This window comes from Aplosporella prunicola, assembly GCF_010093885.1.
Source record: "Aplosporella prunicola CBS 121167 unplaced genomic scaffold K452scaffold_9, whole genome shotgun sequence".
Lineage (NCBI taxonomy): Eukaryota > Fungi > Ascomycota > Dothideomycetes > Botryosphaeriales > Aplosporellaceae > Aplosporella > Aplosporella prunicola.
In genome coordinates, this window is record NW_022983537.1 from 471492 (window position 1) to 487235 (window position 15744).

Sequence of the window (15744 nt, forward strand, 5' to 3'; positions counted from 1 at the left end):
CCACATTGCCACCCTGCCGCCACCCTGCCATCCTCCTCTGCCTAGACCGCGCGCTAGTGGCACGCAGCACACCCCCGGAAGCAGCCTATCGCTTCGGCTGAAACGCCCCTCCAAGCCCCCCCCCAGCCACTTTGGTGTGTGATGCGCGGCCGGGATGCGGCCAACACCAAATCTCTGCTCTTCCAGAATCGCGTGAGGCGGCGGGGCCAGGAATAGCGGCCAGCGCGATGCTCTGCAGGGGAGGTCAGGAGCTGGTGGTACGAGACACCTGGCCGCGGCTCTACTCGGCCGGATTGATTGGCTGCGGGCCCTTCCGCACCGCTGCTGCCACCCGGCGCGCATATACTCTCCGCCTTCCCACCCTCTGCCTCCCTGCTCTGAGCCTCCTGTCTTCCCATCCACTCCGCTGCTTTTCTCTTCTTCGTTTCGAAACGCTTTTGTCGCCCTATTCTCCCCGCCGACCTCACCACGCCGGACGTTCGTGACTATACTACATTCCTTCGTTTCACTCAGATCCGCCTCACCTGAATTTCACCCCATTGACGATCGTCATCCCACCATCTGCCGTCATCTCCCGATCGGCATCGCCGCCTACTTCTCCCAGAAGACTGCCGCCTCTCTCACCCTGAGCTTGCAGTCACAGTACCGCAACAACAAAGTCTCTCATCGTCTACAGACAATCCCATTGTCATGATCCTGGACCGCGATAGATAGCCCTTTGTCTCTTTGTCCTGCATTGTCTCCCATCGGCATTCCACGGCGTCGCGACAACACACCGGCCCTGCTATTAAAGCTTCTTTCCCACCGGCCTGGTGTCATCACATCCTAATTTCCCCATTCGCTCTTTCCGCCCACACTTAGCTAGCTGACGCCCGGCGCGTCGACTTTCTCCACCCTTTTTACGGCCAGCCCCCGTCTGCGTGGCCACGACTTTCCAGCCCCCCCCGACTTCCAACCACCATCTCCGAGTCACGATGCAGCAAGCCCACCCCATCCGCTCGCGATGGACCGTGGCCGGCGATGCCCTCGTCAAGCGCGCCAGCGACCTGGTCGACCTCAACAAGGATCCCTTCGCCTTCTCCCACGGCCTCACCGGTGTCGACCAGACTGGCAACTACCTCTGGGTCGATGTGCTCCTTGGCTCTTTCCTGGGCATCATGGCCCTCGCCCTCTTCGTGCGCATGGCCATGATGGCCAATGCGCACCTGCGTCACGTCTCCGTCCTCGGCACCACCGGCAGGCAGGTCTACTGGGGCCGCAACCAGACCAGCTTCGTGCCCTGGGTCAAGAAGCATCTCCTCTACGCCCCGCTCTGGAAGGGCCGCCACAACGAGGAGATCCGCCTGTCCAGTGCCGTCAGCATTGGCACCTTGCCCTCGCGCTTCCACTTCCTCATCCTGGTTCTCTACGGCGCCAGCAACGTCGCCTACTGCCTGTGCCTGCCCTGGGGTCGCGACAACTCGGCCTCCGTCGCCGCCGCTCTGCGTGGCCGCTCCGGCACCCTCGCTGCCCTCAACCTTATCCCAACCATCCTCTTCGCTCTGCGCAACAACCCGCTCATCTGGATCTTGCACGTCAGCTACGACACGTTCAACCTGCTGCATCGTTGGGCCGCTCGCATTGTCATCATCGAGACCATTGTCCACACGCTCTGCTGGCTCATCAACACGTACAATGCCGGCAAGTGGTCCGGTGTCAGCAACGTCCTGGCCACCGAGCCCTCGTACGCTTGGGGTATGGTCGGCACCGTCGCTTTTGTCGTCCTCGGTATCCAGGCCTGGTCGCCGCTGCGCCATGCCTTCTACGAGACCTTCCTCAACATCCACCGCGTCATGGTCGTCATGGCCATTGTCGGCGCCTACGCCCACATTGACATTCACGGGCTGCCCCAGCTCTCGTGGATGCAGCTCAGCATCGCCTTGTGGGGCTTCGAGTGGGCTTACCGCACCTTCCGCATTGTCTACTACAACATGTCGACTCGGTCTATTACCAAGCTCACCATTGAGGCCCTGCCCAACGATGCCTGCCGCGTGACGTGCGACCTGGTCCGCAACTGGAACTTCCGCCCCGGTTCGCACGTCCACATCTACATTCCTTCCCTCAGCTTGTGGGCGTCGCACCCCTTCTCCGTCGCGTGGAGCAGTCCCCACCACAGCAGCGGTGCCGGTGCTCTCGCCGACGAAAAGCTTGGCCTGCCCATGACGACCCAAGAAGGCGACGTCAACCCCGTCGACCTCCCTCAGCGCAGCATCAGCCTCGTCATTCGCGCGCGTGAGGGCATGACGCGTCAGCTCTACGACCGCGCCAGCAAGCGCCCCGGCGGTATTCTGTCGACTTACGGCATGATCGAGGGACCATACGGCGGCCACGAGTCGCTCGACAGCTACGGCACATGCATCCTCTTTGCGGCAGGTGTCGGTATCACTCACCAGGTCTGCTTCGTGCGCCATCTGGTGAACGGTTACCACAACGGTACCGTCGCCGCGCGCAAAATCGTCCTCGTCTGGACCATCCCCAACACCGAGTGCCTCGAGTGGGTGCGCCCGTGGATGGACGAGATCCTGCGCATGCCCGGGCGTCGCGAGTGCCTGAAGATTCTGCTCTTCGTGACGCGGCCCAAGAACCACGCCGAGGTCAACTCGTCGTCAGGGTCGGTCCAGATGTTCCCTGGTCGGTGCGACACGCAGATGATCATCGACCGCGAGGTCGCCGAGCGCATTGGCGCTGTCGCCGTCACCGTCTGTGGTGCAGGCGCCTTCAGTGACGGCGTACGCAAGGCCGTGCGCCAACGTATCGAGGACGGCAGTGTCGACTTTATCGAGGAGGCTTTCACGTATTAGAGAGCGGTGAGGATTTAAATCTCGCATTCGAGGAATGGCGGGAGGGAAAAAGTTGGTTCTTTTGGTTGATTCTTTTTTGCTTTCTTCGTCCGTGTCGTTCGCGGCACCTTCGGATTCGATTCGATTCTTGGAACGGAGCGATACCCGACCTCTTGTGCATAGCATAGGGCTCATCGCATCCTCCACTTCATCCCTCGGGATAATCTTTTTTTTACCATACTACTTTTTTTGTCTGCTTTTCCGATTTTTTTTTTTACTGGCATGGCGCGGCGTTCAGTCTGCATGGCTCTTCTTCATCACCTCATCACACTCTCACACTACTTCACCCTTCTACTTCACAACTCTCACACGATACACACAACACCCTTCGCAACCTATCTACCTCTCTCCCGGTCGATTCGCACCGCTCTGATTTGCTCTCACCACCGCTGTCTCATTGCGTAGTTTTGTTTTTATATTTCGCAGTCTTCTGCACATCCACCCTCACGGGCACGGATGAGAGATACCCTACCCCGCAGGTAGTCTTGGATAGCATGAAAAGTGTCTACACTAGCTTGACTTGAAACTGTTTTGGTCCCATCCACGTGTCTTTGTTTGCGTGATTGTTTGTTTATTTGTTTGTTTCCAATGTAGCTCTTTCTCTCGCAGATGTGGCTGCTGTTTGTTCGTTTGATCAGTTGTTTTGTTTGTTTCGTGTTGTGTTGTGTTGTGTCGTGTCGTGTCGAATGTCCATTGTCCGGTAACTATAACGGAAAGTCTCGGCTCGGAGTGCCCCGATGACTGAGACGCATTGCGTCACTGCCCACGTTTCCATTCTTATTCCCTCGTTCGCACGCGCGCGCACGTCGGCACGGAAGGGAAGGGAGGGAGCGCGCGCCAGCAACAGCAACAGCAACAGCGCCAGCGCCAGCCGGTCTGTCGGCAAGGAAGTCAGCCGGGCAACGGGCTCACCGCTCGCCGCCCGCCTGCTTGCCTAAAGGCCTAGGCGCCACGGCGCGCGTCCCCGCAGTGCAGCGGTATCGGTGTCAACGTCGACCCGACTCCTTGACCCTTCACTGCCCGCTCTCCTCTGAGCGCTGTGCGTGCGTGCGGGCGTGCGTGCGTCAGGCGTTAGTGGCGCGGCGCGGTGCGGTACGGCGCGGCCCGAGCGCTGCCTTCCCCTTTGTGGTTGGGGCGGTGGGTGCATGGCTTGGCTGTGTGCCTGAGGTTACCACGGCCATGGACCTACGGCGTACCACCTACGTTTGCGGTTTGTACGCACACACGCTCTTTGTGTGTGCGGGGTAGTTTGGGGTCATGCGAGGTGCGAGGCGTCGTGCTGCGTTGCAGCGTTGCAGCGTTGCAGAGCTACGATGTGTAGGGGTTCTGCCAGTCGTTGCGGATGTCGATGAGGTCTAGTCCTTAGATCAGAAGGGGAGGTCTGGGTAAGGGTTGGTGGCGAGTGGTTATGGTGGTGGCGGTGATGCCGATCTATGGTCTCCATTCATCGCTCCCTGGAACTGCCCTTCTAATAGCAGTGTTGATGGGCAGTGGGGTTGCCCTTTGGAGAAGTGAACGTGATAGCCATGGATTTGGAAATAGTGACCACGCGATTGGCTGACACGTGTAAGTGACGGTACTCCGTAACCGAGTGTATACTGAGACAGGCCTCTACTATAGTAGAATCATAGTAAGGGGAGAGGACAGAGAAGAAAGAGCTGCAGAAACGGTGGGAAGGCTGCGCGCTCTGGTCTTTACTCAGCTCTCCTTTCGGGCGTACAGATCTGACTGTACTCAGCCACCCTTGTACTGCTGACATATGGCTAAGTCTAACGTCCTTCACTCATAAAAGAACCTCACCGTTCAGCGAACCCCGCCAATCAAAACGCAGGACCCACACAGCATGCTTTAATTGGTGTGGTTCGCTGGACGGTGAGATTCATTTGTGGGTGAAGGACGTTAAGTTGCGCTTGCTATAGATGCCTGAGCATCCGTAAGGTATCCGCTTTTCCCATCCTGTCATCAGCCTTGGCTGCCTGCTTTCTTGCTCTGGGGGCATCGTTCCTGGAACGAGTACTTCCTCTCGCGCGACGAAGAGAACACACGGGACCAGGAACAAGCTGTTCTTTGGCCATTGTTGAAAGGCCGCATGTGCATTCAGAGCTGCGTTATGATATGATCAAAGCTTGTTACAAAGTTTGAGCTAGCCAGCAGTCTCCAAAAGTTAAAAAGGCCTTCGTGATTCGGTCCCCTTTGAGCGTTGGCTTTCATAACGATTAAAGTATGCTTCGAAAAGTCAAGGAAACCCTAGTGCCCTTTAAATGTCGAATTTACTGACCAGCTCAAACGGTGTAATTAATCTTGAAAGTACATACATATGCTTTGCAACAAGCACAGCAATTTAATAACATCTCTAAACGCCAAACAATGTTTTCATTCGTACAATAGGCTCGAAAGGCTACTCTTCATCAGTATCAGTATCCGTATCCGTCTCGCTCGTTTCTTCAGACTCCTCTCCCTCGGTGTCGCTGCCACTGGAGACGTCCTCACGCGCCTTGCGCGTCCGCTTCGTCGTCGTGGGCTCGCCCTTCAGCACGTTCATCTGGCCCGCCAGGGAGTCTATGCACGTTAGTTTTCCTGATACTATGAGGGACGAGAAACTTTTGTTGCTTACCTTCTTCCGGTTCACTGATCTCCTCTTCCTCCTCAATCTGGGCAGCCTTAGAAGCCTCGTCAACAACAAGCGCAACCTCTGCCCTCGCATCGAAGCCGATGTAGCTATCGCAGACGAGGTGCATAGTGAAGAGATAGCGACCAGCCTGAGGCGGGGCGCCGAACTGCATCTTGAGAGTCTGCATGTTAAAAGTAGGGTTACCTTGCTCATCAAACAAGGGCTTGTCGAACTTGGTGAAGGTGAATGGAGGAACGGCGATCTTGCCCTGCTTGCTGTCGGCCAAGAAGATGTGCCATCTGGGAGAGTGGTCGCGGGCAAGGTACGGAGCGTGGGCAAGAGGAGGCTGGCCGGCAGTTTCAGCCTTCTTGGCTTCCTCTGCTTCAGCACCCTTCTTGCGGCCATGAAGAGCATCCAGATCGCCTTCCTTGGGGTCAACATCCTCAAGATCCTCGTCCTTAACCGGAGGTACGTTGGTAGAGCCGGGAGGAATGACACGAGCCTTAACAACAAACTGCACCAGACTGCTGGGGGTGATGAACTTCTCGCCAGTAACCTTGAAGAAAGCGGCTTCGATGTTAAGAAGCGGAAGCTGGGTAGCGATTTTCTCTGCTTGGTCCAGTTGGGGTTCGGTCAAGAGTCCGGGACCAACAGCACGCTTGCGCCTCTCCTGCGCCGGGAGGTTCATGAATTCTTGGAGAAGCATATGCGTCCGCGCGCCGTGGCCCTCGACCTCACGAGCGATAGTTGGAGTAAAGTTGGGGAGCTGCAGAAGCGGAGATTGTCCGGGAGCCATGGCTTGGATAAGGTGTTGCGAAGTACGGTAGGAAGCCAGAATCGGTTGAACGTTGCCAAACGCCAAGGTCATCGCAGTGAATGCCTCGTTTAATCCAAGAGCAATCGGCGCGGCCTCAAACTTTTCTGCTTCCTGTCAGTTAAAGGTAGCGAATGACAGCCTAGGAGACGTACCGTTGTTAAGGGTCTGATCATCAAGCTCAACGCGGCCCATGTAGGCCCACAGCAGTGCCAAAACCTTCCTCCGAGCACCCTCATCGAGCTCCTCCAGTATGGTCTTGTCCCTGACGGTCATCCCTGCGGCAAATGTTGTGGTTTCGCCTTCTTTGAGGATCCTCGACTCCACTGTAGAGAGACCGGCTTCGGCTTTGTTGCCCTTCAACATGGCCTTGAACTCGTCGCCGGTGCTCAACGCGTTTAGTACGTTGCCCTCGTTCGCATCCGTCTTGTATTCCTTGAACAGATTACCCGCACTCGAAACCAAAACCTTTTCCTTCGTGACTCTCTGGGTACCATACCACCATTTGCCGACCATGAAGGGAAGAACAACGCCGAGGAAAATTCCATACATGAGCAGAACATATCTGCCGTGCCCTTCCGTGACGATCCATTTGGGCAGCGCAATACCTATGCTGAAGCTTTGCTTGCCATCAGGATGCCCGTATTGCAGATAGTTATTGCGGATTTCCTCGTCGGTAAGCGTCTTGAAAGCCTTGGTGATTTCAACCCAGTTCTCATTAATCGATTCAATGGTCGTGTTCTTCGCGGCATCAGGCTGGGCCTTGTCGGGGTGCTGGGTAAGAGAAAGCTTGCGGTAATGCGACTTGATCTGCTTTTCGTTTGCGGACTATAGTTGCAAGGTTAGCACACGCGCTTGTCTATTCGACCCTCACGACCTTACCCTCGAGACACCCAGGACCTCATAAGGGTCCCAGATCTTTGGTGCAGTTCTCGCCGTGACTGCCATAAGGTAAACCATCCACGCGATGACTAGCCATCCGCTGATGGCGAGTATTATCCTGGCAAGTTTGCGCTCCTTCCTCTTCTGCTTGCGCCTTTGCCCTTCGATAAGATCCGCATGGCCGGGGGTAAAGTCGGACTGTATTCTCGGCGCGGTGTTCTCTAGCTCTTTGCTGCGGGTGAGCAGCGAAATGGTTACTGGAATGGTCACCAGTCCAGTGATCGTCGTGACGAAGTAGGGGAAGAATTGTCCCTAAACCATGTAAGCAAGCGCTTGCGGCGGAAGCGCGCATGAGTATAAACAAACCTGCTCGTCATAGTTGTAGTCGGTCGACATAATGAAAGAATGGTCCCGGAGGGACGCTGCGGATTCTTAAGTGCTGCTCAGGGCAGTGGAATCGCAAGAAGAGAGTGGCTCCGGCCTGAGAAGGTACAGGGGGCGAAGATGGTGGTGGACCTTAAATGTGGCAGCTACAGAGAAGAGCAGCGCAACGGACACACTTGCGCCTCCAAGTGAACAGGTGTCTTGCGCTCCAAAGCCGACCGGCCGCCTTTGTCCGAGCGTCAGCCGCCCACGTGATTGCGCGACGACCGCCAAAACGCCCTCTTCACATTTAACATTTACTTCTTCCCCCAGGGGCCGATGGACTTATTGACCGCATGCGCGTTAAGGCCAGCGACCAATCCGTGAGTCTCCTCGGGCAAACATGCGCGCCTCCCGCAGCATATGCAGAGCGGATTGGCTTGGTGGTCGTTGCGGACACCACTTCCTTCTGCCATGCCCGGAAACGCACTGCAACCACAATTTCAACTGCCTGCAGGGCTCGCGACATATTGCACTCTAGCATCCGGATCACCGCGATCCAGCCAAAGCCCTTAATCGGTCGCAGTGCTGCTGTCGCGTCCGGCGTCGCCGCAAAATGCTCGCCATTTCGCCCAAAGCGGCAAGGTGTCGGTAGGCAAAACTTCGGCAAGAAAACCCGCCGCCCACAACTCTCCAAAAAGCCCTTGACACTCCGCCTCACGTAGCGACAACCACGACGACGACCAGCCAACGACGACAAGTTGCCCATCATGTGTATGTGGCTCCGCGACCGCCGACATGCGATACGGGATCAATGCTAACGGATTTTCGCAGCGCTCGTCTCCGGAGAGAAGAGCAACTTCCAGTACATTCTGCGTCTCCTCAACACCAACGTTGATGGAAAGCAGAAGGTTATGTACGCCCTGACCAAGATCAAGGGTGTCGGCCGCCGCTACTCCAACTTGGTCTGCAAGAAGGCCGATGTTGACCTCAACAAGCGGTAAATACACACTACCGGAATTTGCGCAGGCGGGCAGGAAGCTGATGCAAATTGCAGCGCCGGTGAACTCACCTCGGAAGAGCTCGAGCGCATCGTCACCATCATCCAGAACCCCACCCAGTACAAGATCCCTACCTGGTTCCTTAACAGGCAACGCGACATCACCGATGGCAAGGACGGCCAGGTTCTCGCCAACGGCGTCGACTCCAAGCTCCGTGAGGACCTTGAGCGCCTGAAGAAGATCCGCGCTCACCGTGGTCTCCGTCACTACTGGGGTCTCCGCGTTCGTGGCCAGCACACCAAGACCACTGGCAGGAGAGGCCGTACCGTCGGTGTCTCCAAGAAGAAGGGTTAAACGATTCGCAGATGAGGAGCGACGGCACTGGCGTGGGCATTGGGTTCTGGTGGGAGTCTACAATGGCTTTACGCAAAATGGCAACTATGATCGTGATTGGTTTGCGTTGCTACGGACGATGAGAGGCTGTTTGGCCGGCTATGGCGGTCGAGTGTACCAAGAATACATGCAGTATCTCTCAAAAATTCACTTTTCCGAGTCACTGCCTGTGCGGATCTTTCAACTGAGCGCTCCACCGAACTTTCTGCCGTTTTGGATATCCCGGGGACTGCGAGGCATTAATGTTCAAATAGAATCATGGTTGGCTTGCCCTCTGGCTGCATAATCGGTCCACGTCACACCCCGGTCCGGCGTCAATATACACTGCATCGCTCTCCGAGGACCACAACGGCGAAACGTGCGCCTCCACGAACAGCTGATCTGTCTCTGCGGCCTGTCCGCTGCCCCGATACCCCGGATCTACTGATTGGCTTTGTAGGGCGCCTCCAACAATGCACCGCTGCACATGCCGGCCCCGCGGCACGCTGCTGCTGCTCTCCACGGCGCGACGCACGATGCGTCGAGGATAAGTAACTGCTGGCTCCCATGAAGCTTGCCTTCCATCAGGTTATCCGGTGTCCCCCCTTGTGCTACGCCGCCTCCCTCACTGAATGCCGTTTTTCTAATTTTCTTATTCGAGTTTTTAAACATTCCCATAAGCCATGCCTCAATTGCCATCAGCATCGCGGCGACATGTATTCAGGTCCCGATCCCAGATCTTCAGGCCGCTTTCCCCCATGCTTGATGCCGTGGCACGCCTCCTAAGGCCGTCGACCGCGCTGCCCAAGGAGTCGTGGGTAGAAGACGCCGACATCAGCCCGGTCGATGCTCTTGGGCCTGCCGTTCTAGAGCGTCCATCCACACCAGACGACCAGATTGTCCCAATTAGCCCGTCGCCTTCCACATGCGGTTCCTCGGACTCCTCCTTGGCAACCCACTCCCCGGACCATGGCATGATCAAACGCCGTCGACTCCAACGATACGTCGACCCGGACCTTGAGGCACAGGTCCACTACCGACGCCAACTGCCTCTATCTGTACCAGCTCCGCGCACCTGCACCGTTCTGGAAACCATTGTTCTCCAGTACTACGACGTACAGAGGATGGACTGGATGATGATCGCCGAGCCTCTGCAGCGCCTCTATGGTCTCGAAGTGACCAGTGCCGGCGTTCTAAGCATACTCCAGCAGCATGGCCGCGTCCAGCGCACTGAGTGGTGGGATTGAAGATTGAATCACAGACCGATAATGACACGACCGATAATGGCACGATCGAGGGCCCGGAAGCCTGAGAGCGACGACTCCACTGAGAATGGACCAATCATCCGGACATGGATATTTCCTGCACGCCTAGAGGCATTTGGGTACGGCTATCGTGGATTTCATTCTTTACTTCTGCTTCGCGTTGGCGCCCGCAGTCAAACTCGCAACGATTGGAGGGACTTTGTCATATCCGAGTACATTTCTCTGGCGGCTTGAACTTGGGATTGATTCACCAAGATAGTGCTTCTGCATGTTCTTTCCATTCGTTTGCTTTCGCTCGCTTTCGGCGCATAGCCAGGGAGGGATGCTTCTTTTTTCCGCGCGGGTCAGCCAGTGCGCTGGCATAGTGGAACGTAGGTATCAAATAACGACCCAACGATGTTCGGACCGCATCGCATGTACATGCTGCAGGCGGCGTGTCGTGGCTCTCGGTAATGGGGCCTTCGAGCCAGGAATATAAGCGTCTTGCATAGCCTAGCCTCTGCAATTGTCCAAACAAACATGTCTTGCTGATCTCGACTTAGTCGGTGTGCGGCGCGGGTGCTTATTCGCATGAATGACGAGCGGACAGTGGGGAAAGGGCGTCAAGCGTCTAGGTAGAGATGAGGCTATTCTCAGCTCTGATACGTATGCCATGCGCTACCCGCTGGCCGTGCATCCGCCGGGTCAGGGTAGGTGAATCCGACAATGCGGGCAAGGCCGAGAAAGTGACAGGTGAGTGGTGCAAAGGAGAAACAATTTCTGCAATTCGCACTCGATTCAACGGAAAAGCCTAGCTGCGCGCGCAAAGGCGGTTGGTGGGTGCAACCGTGTTCGCTTACGACTGGATGTCGTGGAGGTGTAGCTGCAGGCACCCCGGGTGCCTTTTTCAGAATTTCAGCCACACGGAGACGAGCGCGGAGATAAACCAGGTCGGCCAGCCGATGGTGTATCGCTGCACACACGGGTTGGGTGACACCAAGCACGTGTGGACGCGCTGTCGTGGCCGGCGGCTTCCCGTCCGTATGGCTAACATTAGCCATCTCACCGCTTCAACGCGTGCTCGGCGACCACCTATTCTCAATCATCCACTTTCTAAATCTAGCACTCCGGGATGCTCGGAGAACCATGATCAACTGCCCGCCCCGCCCCTCCCCCACTCCCCCACCTCCACCTCACTAACCACCACGACACTTTGAGGCTTGGTCGAGGCCGACAACGTCATGTCCTGGCACCGGAGAAGTGGCCTGATCCAGAAGCATGTGAGAGGAATCAATATCGTGTCGTCGAAAAAAGTCCGGACCATATCCACCAGGCTCCGATCCATATTGTTCCTGCAGTCTAGGCTCTCACAGATCTCCAGTCACGAAGAGAACCTCCTCATCGAACTGGTACTCGTGGATCTACACGTATCGTCCGGGGAGTGTAAACAAGGGAGGATGTGATGCGAACTTTACAAAGAGATCTCGACCTCTGGTAGATGGAACACAAAAAAACCGAAGAACAATGGAAAAATTGACCCAAAAAGGAACAAACGACAAAAGAGCAAGGATGAACGTAATACAAGTCATCCCGTTTCGCCAATTCGGTGTGTATTCCGAATTACCGTCAACGGAAACAATGATATTTGTCTCGGTCAGACAGTAACTCAACACTGGTAGTCCGGCAATGCACTGGCATTCCAAATCATCATGCTGCGTGCTGTAGATTGGGTAATGCCTGCAAACGCATAAGGACATCACAGTGCTTGTCTGAGTTTCAGACAGACTAGACATTGCTTATCTCATTATTCTATTGTGAGTCACTGTCGTATACGCGCGGATTTACTGATTTGCGACCACCAAACAATGATCTTAGATTTTTTCATCATTGCTAATGTAATTGGCTTGTACACTAGGGTCTCCTCTCATTACGGTTCAAAGGCACATCGTCAGCACAGAAGAAGGGGAAATATCTTCACAGTCACAGAGATTGAAGATCGCAACATTGGCACAGTCTGAACCCTAGAAATGACTGACCACTCAACAAGTAAGTTGCTGATATCATCATGATCACCCAGGAGACCGTGAAAAAAGCGCCACCATCAGGGCGGCTCCTTGTAAAGGGGAATGCTATCTACAGGTACATCCTGATGAGCTGGCCGCTCAATTAGACTTGGCATAGGCAAATCTGCAATAGTATAGTAACGTTATAAGATCTTCACTGCTGCAGGGAACCACCCCTGTGGGAAAATTGTCGATCTCGATTTGGACAGCAACATTGGAACCTCCGTAATTACCATGCAAGGTAACTCAGAAACCTCTTACAAAAAAGTTCCACCTCCTGTATGGGATTACTGGCGTTTGTATGTTTTCATTCCACTATACATTTAGTTATTCCTAGCTGTGCTTACATTATCTAGATAACGGGCTTTGGGAAACAGCTTCTGGGGTATCAGAATGGCTTCTGCAATACTCTCCCCTTAACTGTTATCCCGGAAAGTCTGCTATGGCTTTGCTATGGTATAAACGTCTACATTTTCCATGCAGACTTGGACTTTTAGAATGCTGCCACACAAACCCAGCCTCAAACAGGTAGCTTTGTCGGACGTTTAATTTCCATCCGAGCGGTAGGAACTGTCTCTGGTGCTTTCTTTGTTGATTGTACGAATTTCAGCCTGGCGTGGCTCCACATACGACCCTTATGCTTCTCAGATCTAATTGCTAAACAAACCGGGTATTTTGTCGACGGACACGCAAATGAGAATACCTGTCAGTTATTTGATGCTGGAAAAAGATCCGTACGACCAAGCAAGATCCCCGTGAGGGTGACAACTGTCGAGTTGTTTGCTCCTTCATATCTCCTTATAAGATCTCCGTTTGATTTGTCACCAACCAAACTTGCTTGTAGGAAAGCACTCCATTCGTCTGCGCGTATATAGTTCTCTAATGACTGTCATTGCCTATTTTTAGATGTGCAATAACGGTTCAGTGACCCAGGAAGTGAGTACAAAATCTAAACTCCAAAGGCAGCCTGTTTGTTAAGGAAGAAGAACGAGGAAACAAATAGAATCCTCCGTATAACCACATAGGTCTCAGCAAAACAACTATATGAACGTAAGCCCCGTAATAATGGTATAAGTCTTTTATATATGTAAATGGGTGCCCATGTTTATCCACGAGGATTCAAGAACAGCATCCCTGGGCTAGTCTAACAGAAAATAACCAACCGTCAAACAGAGAATAAAGAACCAGCTGGAGCAAAAGAGGAGGGTGTTAACTTTGGGCTTCACTGCAGGGGGTATAAAAACAGGGACAGTTGATGTGCCCTCATTAAGTTTCGATTGGATATCTTTTATTCGACTTTCCTGCACGATCCCGTCGAGTGTCTTGCATTTACATAAGAGACAACACAGTCTTTGAAAGGACTCATGCCCGTTCCCGATCAGGCTTATATATGTCTAGCTAGAACAAAGCTTGCTGCTTGTCTCATGCAATTGTTGTTAGCAAACACTTCCTGTACTTCTAGAGGAGCCATGGCCTTGTATATAAAAGTGAAGTCACTCGGTAATGCCATGAGTGTAGCAATTTTCAACACCCAGGCCCGACCAGTGCCACAGTTGATAGGTTTGACAAGATGTCCGACTCTGACGTTTCTGCTCGCCCACTTAGTCCAGTATCTAAGATAGATGAGAGGCTTAGGGGTTGGGATCAAGAGACTACCCAGATGGAGGACCAGCTCAAGGAACTTGAGTCTAAATGCCAACAAGATATCGATTTAATAGGTAACAAATTAGAAGGACTTTGTAACGATATTAAATCGCTCGAAGAGAGGGAGCAAGAACTCCTGTCCGAATGGCAAACAAGTGTATCGGGTACACAGAGCGAAGATGACTACGCACGCAATATCAAAACCATCCACGAAACGATCATGTGTCTGAAACAGAAAAAGCTGGCCCTTGAGAAAGAGGTGAAGGAAAGGCTACAGCGCTATTACAAAGAGCAGAAGGATATAGAGGAAGACCACAGACGAATCCGAGAGAGCAGAAAAGCTGATGAAAAACCTGACGATGGAGGTGCCCTTGATAATGGATATCTTTTGGATGCCGACATTGATGACATCTTCGAGAACCAACACGATGAAGCTGCAGAAAGCGACGAGGAAACGGAACTACGCGAGACGCCCGACAGTGCGGACGAGGATACCCACGACACGACGGATGGAGTCGAAGAGCTTTCCTATGACGAAGAGGAGAAGAAGCCGCATGGAGTGCCTGGCCATGAGGACAACGACGAAGTTTCTCACAGGGACGAATACGATGAACTTTACGGGATGTCCGATTCTGAAGACGGAGGCAATACAAATCGTACGAATGACGACAACCACAGTCGCACCGACGAATCCCCTGATCACAAGTCGGACGCTCATGAGAACAGGATGGACGAAGCCGAAGATGGTGACTACTCTAACACCATCACTCGGAAGCAGAAAGAGAGCCACCCTGAAAAACACTCCCGAGATGGCAACGAAGGTAACTCTGAGGACGTCAGAATCACTACTCTTCATTTATCGAACCTTGACGTGCAGGAGCAAACAAACCACATGATGGGAAACGGAGAGGGCGAGAGCAGGGCCGAGACAGAGGACGAACGCAAAGAGGATAAGGAGAACGAACGAAAGGAGAAAAAGAAAGAGAAGAGAAAACGGCAAAAGGAGCGGAAGAAGCAGGAGAACGAGAGGGCAAAGAATGAAGAAAAGCTGACCTCGAAGGCGGAAGGCGAGACCGGCGCACCAAAGGAAAGCGCAACGTCCCTGCCGCTACTAGATCAACAGGAAGACCCGGAGAAGGTTGATCGCGAAACCAACAAGAACAGCGACGAGACACGCAACGGCGACTACAACGATAAAGCAATGCTACCGTGTGATCTCGACGGAGTCAACAAAGACCATTCTTCCGCCCAAGCGCGCAGCGAACAGCCAAAGACAACGACGGAGACAGGAGCCAAGGACATGCCTGATAGTCCAACCACGACAGAGCACGTCGAAGGCGGAAACACGGAGGACAGGCTGCAAAACACCCAACAATTGGACCAGCCAGGTATCAAGCAAAGCAAACAGAACGACAAATCTACCGATGACGGAGGCCCTATTCAATCCAACTCCAAAGCTACGGCTAGTGAAGAAAGCAAGTTTAAAGAAACCGTTGCCTCAACCACGCAGCGTGAAGCCTTAAATGAACGGCCTGACACCCGCCGCGGCTGGTACGAAGATGGGATGCAGGTGGTCGATACATTGAGTGGTGAAGATACCCTTTTCCATGGCGAGGAGGACCCCATTCCCCCTGACGAGGGAAACGGCATTCTCCATGACGAAGAACCCGGACCGACGAAGGGATCAACGATGGGAAAAGAACCAGCGAAAGGGGAGTAGAAAAAGGATAAGGAAAGGTTCTGTCGTAAATGACGAGGGGTGGTGCAAAGGGTGGAGAGAGGGTGCGAAAAGTGAGGGAATCCTCTCATAGGGTTGCGGTTGATGCGGTATGAACCTGCGGTTTAGTAAGTGATTGTTTCGACTGAATACC

General features: G+C 54.0%; 6 protein-coding genes across 6 annotated transcripts; 4 read left to right on the forward strand and 2 right to left on the reverse strand.

Annotated features, from left to right (window-relative positions):
* The first annotated feature begins 730 nt into the window (after positions 1 to 730).
* On the forward strand, positions 731 to 2971 carry K452DRAFT_168889 (uncharacterized protein). Its single transcript, XM_033535770.1, has one exon. The coding sequence runs from the start codon at positions 975 to 977 to the stop codon at positions 2838 to 2840; it is 1866 nt and encodes a 621-aa protein (XP_033399009.1). The 5' UTR covers positions 731 to 974; the 3' UTR covers positions 2841 to 2971.
* A 2159-nt stretch (positions 2972 to 5130) lies between these two features.
* On the reverse strand, positions 5131 to 7751 carry K452DRAFT_247739 (uncharacterized protein). The gene is made up of 5 exons (XM_033538072.1): positions 7553 to 7751; positions 7187 to 7498; positions 6460 to 7132; positions 5494 to 6411; positions 5131 to 5438 (listed from the first exon to the last, which is right to left on the reverse strand). Exons 1-5 carry the CDS (start codon positions 7580 to 7582, stop codon positions 5278 to 5280), a joined length of 2094 nt encoding a protein of 697 aa, XP_033399010.1. The 5' UTR covers positions 7583 to 7751; the 3' UTR covers positions 5131 to 5277.
* A 568-nt stretch (positions 7752 to 8319) lies between these two features.
* Positions 8320 to 8904, forward strand: K452DRAFT_325889 (uncharacterized protein; the record flags this gene model as incomplete). The annotated part of the gene is made up of 3 exons (XM_033544813.1): positions 8320 to 8323; positions 8384 to 8549; positions 8607 to 8904. 3 exons carry the CDS (start codon positions 8320 to 8322, stop codon positions 8902 to 8904), a joined length of 468 nt encoding a protein of 155 aa, XP_033399011.1.
* Positions 8905 to 9680: 776 nt separating this feature from the next.
* K452DRAFT_297057 (uncharacterized protein) lies at positions 9681 to 10169 on the forward strand (the record flags this gene model as incomplete). The annotated part of the gene is made up of 1 exon (XM_033541981.1): positions 9681 to 10169. The coding sequence occupies one exon, from the start codon at positions 9681 to 9683 to the stop codon at positions 10167 to 10169; it is 489 nt and encodes a 162-aa protein (XP_033399012.1).
* Positions 10170 to 11454: 1285 nt separating this feature from the next.
* Positions 11455 to 12350, reverse strand: K452DRAFT_286130 (uncharacterized protein). Its single transcript, XM_033540235.1, has 2 exons — positions 12082 to 12350; positions 11455 to 11980 (listed from the first exon to the last, which is right to left on the reverse strand). The coding sequence occupies exon 2, from the start codon at positions 11957 to 11959 to the stop codon at positions 11588 to 11590; it is 372 nt and encodes a 123-aa protein (XP_033399013.1). The 5' UTR covers positions 11960 to 11980; positions 12082 to 12350; the 3' UTR covers positions 11455 to 11587.
* A 1449-nt stretch (positions 12351 to 13799) lies between these two features.
* K452DRAFT_297058 (uncharacterized protein) lies at positions 13800 to 15593 on the forward strand (the record flags this gene model as incomplete). Its single annotated transcript, XM_033541982.1, has 1 exon — positions 13800 to 15593. One exon carries the CDS (start codon positions 13800 to 13802, stop codon positions 15591 to 15593), a length of 1794 nt encoding a protein of 597 aa, XP_033399014.1.
* Between the last annotated feature and the right edge of the window lie 151 nt (positions 15594 to 15744).

Bases quoted from the DNA above. Each gene is read 5' to 3' on its own strand.
- K452DRAFT_168889 (XM_033535770.1), top strand. From the start codon at position 975: ATGCAGCAAGCCCACCCCATCCGCTCGCGATGGACCGTGGCCGGCGAT.
- K452DRAFT_247739 (XM_033538072.1), bottom strand. From the start codon at position 7,582: ATGTCGACCGACTACAACTATGACGAGCAG. The intron at 7,499-7,552 runs GTTTGTTTATAC...TACATGGTTTAG, and splicing joins ACTACAACTATGACGAGCAG to GGACAATTCTTCCCCTACTT. The intron at 6,412-6,459 runs GTACGTCTCCTA...GACAGGAAGCAG, and splicing joins TGATCAGACCCTTAACAACG to AAAAGTTTGAGGCCGCGCCG.
- K452DRAFT_286130 (XM_033540235.1), bottom strand. From the start codon at position 11,959: ATGTCTAGTCTGTCTGAAACTCAGACAAGCACTGTGATGTCCTTATGC.